Source organism: Denticeps clupeoides, chromosome 4 (assembly GCF_900700375.1).
Source record: "Denticeps clupeoides chromosome 4, fDenClu1.1, whole genome shotgun sequence".
Taxonomy (NCBI): Eukaryota; Metazoa; Chordata; class Actinopteri; order Clupeiformes; family Denticipitidae; genus Denticeps; species Denticeps clupeoides.
The window spans coordinates 33,718,359-33,724,766 of NC_041710.1; the positions used below are offsets into that span (position 1 = coordinate 33,718,359).

General features: G+C 41.4%; 1 protein-coding gene across 1 annotated transcript; it reads right to left on the minus strand.

Annotated features, from left to right (window-relative positions):
• Positions 1–3,230: 3,230 nt before the first annotated feature.
• Positions 3,231–5,516, minus strand: nppcl (natriuretic peptide C-like). Its single transcript, XM_028978178.1, has 4 exons — positions 5,282–5,516; positions 5,100–5,176; positions 4,074–4,188; positions 3,231–3,990 (listed from the first exon to the last, which is right to left on the minus strand). Exons 1-4 carry the CDS (start codon positions 5,363–5,365, stop codon positions 3,691–3,693), a joined length of 576 nt encoding a protein of 191 aa, XP_028834011.1. The 5' UTR covers positions 5,366–5,516; the 3' UTR covers positions 3,231–3,690.
• Positions 5,517–6,408: the final 892 nt, after the last annotated feature.

The window sequence follows — 6,408 nt, forward strand, 5'->3', positions numbered from 1 at the left end:
ATTCAAGCATGTTCCCTCATATGAGTTCACTGGCACACAATCAAACTGTAGTCTTTCTTCTTTTTACCTTTCTTCTTCTTCTTCTTCTACTCTCGGCTACTTCTGTTAGGGGCCTCCGTAGCATATCAACCATCTCCATTTCTTCTGGATCTTCCACACTAACCACCCTTATGTCCTATCACCACATCCATAAGCTTCCCCTTCCTCTTTTCCTCTCGTCTGGCAGCTCCTTCTCAGTATCAATTTCATATTTCTATCAGAAACAAAGACATTTCTAAAATACCCCAAATATTGAAACTGTAGTATAATCTGCAATAGGCTTTTCAGGCCAAGTAAAAATGTAAAAAAGGGATGTCGATTCACGGATTAGTTGCATGAATAAAAATTACCTTGACATATGTCTGGCAAGGCATACGACAGCTAACAACTAGCAGCCCAACAACAGTTTGCCCCCACACTGATATGCTCAAATGTTTTTTTTTTGTAGTTGAAAGGTGTTGAGAAAGAGATGATGGTGTCTCTGCCAGCTGTAAACAAGCATGGGTTCTCAGTATAAACGAGGGGGTAGATGACATCTACCATTCCCGCTGCCTCCACAGGGCTACCAATATAAACCCATCCCACCACGTTAACCATCTGTTCACCCTGTTCCCCCTCTGGCTGGCACTACAGGACATTTCATGCACACACCACTAGTTGCAAGAACATTTTATCCCAAAGCCATTGCTAAACTGAGCTGTGCAAACCAAACAGGAACCAATCAAGCATCTATCTGGGAAATTCAGACCACAGTAATTTATTGTTAATCATATTTCCCTTTTTGTTCTTTGATCAAATGTTGCCATCAAATTGAATTGTATTTTGTGTCATTAAACTCTGTTTAGCTCAAGGAACAGAGCTCATCTGAGCTCTTGTGATTATTGACGCTACATGCATCGTCATTTTATTAAATAGTTGACATTAAATGATCCTACATTAGCAAATAAGGTGTTTAGTATACTAATATGTTTTTTTTGCAAAGACAATTGACAAAAAGACATTGCTATTGATCATCAGTTGAAACAGTGTCATTTACAGAACAGAAGCAGCTGTTTAGGAGATGGGGTTGTGCAAGACAGTTTCATGAGAGGTCATACACCATGGCAATACTGAACACAACATCAAGACAAAGGGTAGTTTTACTGCATAAGCAAGATTTTTCCCAGTCAAACAATTCAACGCTGACTGGTTTCTGTGAATGCTATTAAAGCTCTTTTAAAGAAGCATAAAGAAATATCCAGATGAAAAACATGTCAAGGTTATTTCCTTCAAAATTAGAAGATGGTCAGCAGTGTCATCAGCTACCCATCTACTGGCCAGAATCAGCCTTTGTGGAAGAGTTGCAGAAAAATGATTAAATATTTGGTTGAAGCAGAAGTCAATTTATTGACTGGGGGCCTGCAGAGCAGTACAATAATGAGCATCTGCAGGCAACAGTGAGGCATAGTCACATCAAACATGCTTGCACGTTTGGGGCTGCATTTCTGTAAATACAGTTGAAGATTTGGTCAGGATAAATTATGTAGTCAATGCTGAGAAATACAGGTAGATGTTTATCCATCATGCAATTCCCCAACTGTATTCTGTAGCAGGACAACAACCCCAAACAAATTTCAACACCTGATTTAGTCTGTCTGGCATTACATGAAGAGTCATATTTGAGGAAGACTGAATCTGTTTGGAACAACCTACCAGCAGAGTTCTGTCAAAATCTGCAAGCATATATAGAAGAATTGATTATTGTTTTGAAGGCAAGGAGAAGTCACACCAAATATTGATTGACATAGACATAGACTTGATTGACCGAATATTGATTGACATAGACTGACAGACACAGATGCCCCTTATCCAGAGCACCTTACAATTACGGCATGTAGATTTTCCTGAGGACTGGCCTCTGTCCAGCCACTCTATCATAAACGTCTGCTATGGGTGACCTTCTGAATGGTTTTCCCCAACTCCACACTCTGGTCTGTGAGGTCTACTGTCAATTCCTCATCATCTGTGAGACCTCAAATAGACCTCATAAATGTGTGCCATTCCAACAGGCAAAATGCTAAGGGCTCCATCCATCCAGGAGGAAGAAAAAAGAAAAACATTTCACTACTCTGAAAACTCATTGGTATTACTGTGTCTTAAAGAATTTCCGAGCTTAGCAAAGCCTTGTTAGTAATTCATTCTAGTAATAACGTGGTGTAAAAAGCCGCTCTGGCTGCTTTTCTCACTTCTCTATTTGGACATTTTTGTGTTGATTTGATACAAGAAAACTATACTCCAGGTTATTTAAGGATAAAATGAACTCCCCCAACTGGTGCTACCTTCGGAGATTGGTGTACATATTAAGGGAACATGGCCCGACATAAAAAGATTTGAACTATTTGAAGCCAACAGGAGCTATTATTACATTTATTACTGTAACAATAATACATTTCAGACAGATGTTGTCTGTTTAATTGCAATGTTATTTATGTAATATTGGCTTTATCTTGATGACATTTTCTCAAATGTAAAATTAATTTTACATTTTATTATCCCTGGATGAGACTGGTAATACATTTCAGTGGACTGGAAACTGTGAAATTTAAATATGGGAGTAGACTTGCATGTTACAGTTGATTTCATGAAATGCCAGAAACTGAATCTGCGTGAGATTTTTTTTCACCTGTCTGGCTTTTGTGGAACACTTTCCTGACAGTCCTAATCTGAGATAAGAGCCAGTCGACTACATTTTTCAAAGGCAGTGTTCAGCCCAGAGCGGTGGACTGAGCTGATCATTTCCTCTGATCTAATTTATTTTTCAGTCATGAGTCAGTCACGACGCCCACTCTAGCAAGTGAATGCAGCTGCCTCAATCCTCTCAAAAATATCTTTAGTGTGAAATTGCCTTCATTTTTCCCCGACACCAGATTTGCAACAACAGGAGGGAATTGATTTGAGGTTCTTCATTAAAGCGTTTTTTTACCCTAGGAAGATTTGTGGAAATGTGGACAAATGTAGTAATTACAATATAATATAATATTCAAATATGCTTTAAAAACCCCAGAATACACAGTAAAGAACCTTCTAGTTGAAATGGTTTTGTTTCTGTTGTGGCATTCTGTGGTAGCTCTCTACATTTCAACAGATTTCAGATGTTTGAATGCAAACATGTATGATAGAAAAACACTTTATTCATGCAAAACAAGCCACAATCAAATTCCATAAATTAATGTTTATTATTAAGTCATGCACTCAGCTTCACAAGTCATATTCATATACAAATGCGGTTACAATATTCAGACTATACCTTTGCCATGTCTAAATGGACTGGACTACATTAGGATCAAATTACATCAGTACAATGACAACAGCTATGACATGCTTACTCTCTCACGTTAGGCGTGTTAAAACAGACTGACACCGAACATGGTATGGTCTGTGCATGATCTCTGACTCCCGGCAGGGTGGAGGTCTACAGATCCACTCCGTTCTCTCCACTAGCTTTCTCTCCCTTGTCCACCATGAAATGAGTGGGAATAAGCAGTCTAATGAAGGTAGCTGCCAGACTGCTTCCACCCACGCCCTCCTAGCTGACATTGTTTCTTCGGAAGGAGAGGAAGCTGGTTGAGAGAATCACTTTTTTCACCCCTGAGCATCTTCCCCCGTCCGTCATTAGCAGCCAAGGCCACTCATAGACCCGATTCGGTCAAGTTTCAGCCCGAAACAGCCCCGGTTCCATCCCCTTCTCGCCCTATCAGGCATTGCCCGCTTCTGATTGGCTACAGCTGAGCGCAGGAGACGGAGCCAGGTGCTGTCACTCTGTGGTGGGAGGTCAATCCACTTCGGGTTTTCAGCCACATTCAAACTGGAACTATAAACTTGCAAGGGCTCCTTGGGCTGGTCATTTGTCAGGTTCTCAAGGTCATCCAGGCTCAGAAGATCATTATAGCGGTCCAACACCTGCTCTATGAACTTCAGAGGGCAAAGCATACATGTTTGTTTCACTGCTCTTACCATCCAGGCTACACATGGCATGTTTTTGATGTATGCAGTACCTGCATGGCGTGGTTGGGATTGGAGTTGGGGGGGAGGATGGCGCGTGTCTCTGTTGGCTCCAGAGGGTTTAGCAGCAGCAGCAGAACACAGAGAAGAGCAGAGCAGAGCATGGTGCTGTAGGACAAACAGGCACATGCATATACTGTAATTGATTCAAGATTAGAGAGGACATTATATTAACACAGAACCAACCATGATGTTCCAGCTGCCAGGCAGGTTCTTCAACTCATACTGCTCTACAAACTTTCAATTTTCCAAATTTTCATTCAGGTTGAAATTTTTTGCCAATGCATGTCAACCTCCTTCCAGAAATCCTTTTACTTTCCCTGGGCTGTCAGGGCTTCTCTGCCTGCATCATCAGGTTGTCCCTGAGGCACCGTGATCCACTGTGATGCTTCTGCGGGGACTCCGCTGCCTTGAAAAGAGCCGTGACTGAATGCCTCGAACTTATCAGCTCCCTGTGCCACCCGCTCAGGGGGAACCGCTCTCGGGAAGCCGTGAGATTTTACCTTTTCACTCATCGAAAACACCTGCACTTACCAAAACATAACTTCAGCACAGTTAGTTGAATCCAGCACTTATACATCTTACTCTGAATATAACTATATAAAACTAAAACCAATATAACCTTATATAACAAAATTATATCATTTTAACAGGATTAAGTCATCAGAATCCAAAACATAAACATGTTACTGTAATTGAATGCCTAACACATAAATTATACTATTTACATTATTTAAAAAAAAATCAAATACACCTCCCACTTCACCAGAATCCACCCAAAATTTGAATAAAAATTGAGAAAATATTAATATACTGAAGTGAAGCAATCCTTTATCATAGTTCACTCCAGGTAATTAATTTTTTGATTCCTTGGTTCAGATTAGTGCTCTATGTAATGCATTTATAATATTTTATATAATGTGATGAAGCAGATATTTTATATTGTCCTGTGAAGCCAAATGAATTGTTGTGTTTGTCTCGTTTTGTCAAATGGTGAGTAAAAAATGTTAAGTACTCACCGGCTTTTTCTTTTCTCAGAAATATGTCTGAAATCAGCTTCAATTAGACACTGCAGTCCATCCCTCTTTCTTGCCGTCTGTAACTCAAGTGCAGTTCTATCACACACAGGCTTTACTACCTTTTACTTTAGTACCTGCTGAAAGCATCCCTCTCTCTCCCTCTCCCTTGCTCACTCGCTTACCCACTCTCGCCTCCTCCTCTTCAATGTCTTAAAAACACCAGCAGAGTCGTGTCTCTGGCTTGGCGTGTGTTGCTTGCTAGGCATGCATACTGTGTGTATATATAATCTCCCCCCCCAGTCCCTGGATTGAGGTCACAGAAAATGAGGCATTGTCTGTTTCTACAGTGATTCTAGGTGGCCATTCAGGAGGTTATCTCTCTCACACACAGACACACACCCTCCCACTTTCTTCTATTCTTTTTGCCTCCTCCTCATTCACCTTCCTCATCCTCAGCTCTCCCCAAGCGCACTGAGCTTCACCAGCTGGTTGAAGGATCCTGAGGTTCTCAATCCGATCATGTCTTTTCAGAAGGTCATGTTACTGTTGCATGGACATTTGAATGTGTAAAACCCATGATTGGACTGAATATAAAAAACACAGTCCAGCTCCATGGCAGTCATCTGAAACATCAGCAGCCCAAGAAGCAGAAAGTCCAACCAATGTGTCCTTTAATTCTTCATTTCTCTGCTTTTTAATCCTCCTGTTCCTCTGTCCCCTGCTTGAGTTACAGTCTGTCGGTACCATCTGCTGTCTCTGCCCCCGATGGCCTCTCTAAAACAACCCTAGAGCACGACGCAGTCCAACACAAACATACACAAACACACACACACACACCTTCACAAAACACACCAACTGCCCGCAAAACAATTTTATGCCCCATTATACTCTCATTGCAGCAAATCACAAAAACAATCACACTGAGGCAGACACACACACACACACACGCATAAGGTTCAGACTGGCTGCTGCTTTATGTGCTCTGTGCCACGACCCCACACTGGATCATATACACACTTGGAGGCATGCCAGGTAACAGCTCTACACAATATATACACACACACACACACCTACCCAGCCATGCACCATAACACTGACCAGCACAATTTACACAAGTGTACAATGAATGGGTAATTTGCACAGCTGGTATTAAAAGACCCAAAGGCTCTTTCAGCCCCGTTGCCCCAAACTCCCAAACTCCACATCCACTCTCCACTTGCATAACTCATAACCCTGGTTCCATCGTTTACCAAAAAATAAAGAATTTTTAAAAAAGCTGACGGGGGAGCGTGGGAGGCTGAGTGGGTGG

Bases quoted from the DNA above. Each gene is read 5' to 3' on its own strand.
- nppcl (XM_028978178.1), bottom strand. From the start codon at position 5,365: ATGCCTAGCAAGCAACACACGCCAAGCCAGAGACACGACTCTGCTGGT. The intron at 5,177-5,281 runs GTAAGCGAGTGA...CTTGAGTTACAG, and splicing joins AGAGGAGGAGGCGAGAGTGG to ACGGCAAGAAAGAGGGATGG. The intron at 3,991-4,073 runs GTACTGCATACA...TGCCCTCTGAAG, and splicing joins ATCCCAACCACGCCATGCAG to TTCATAGAGCAGGTGTTGGA.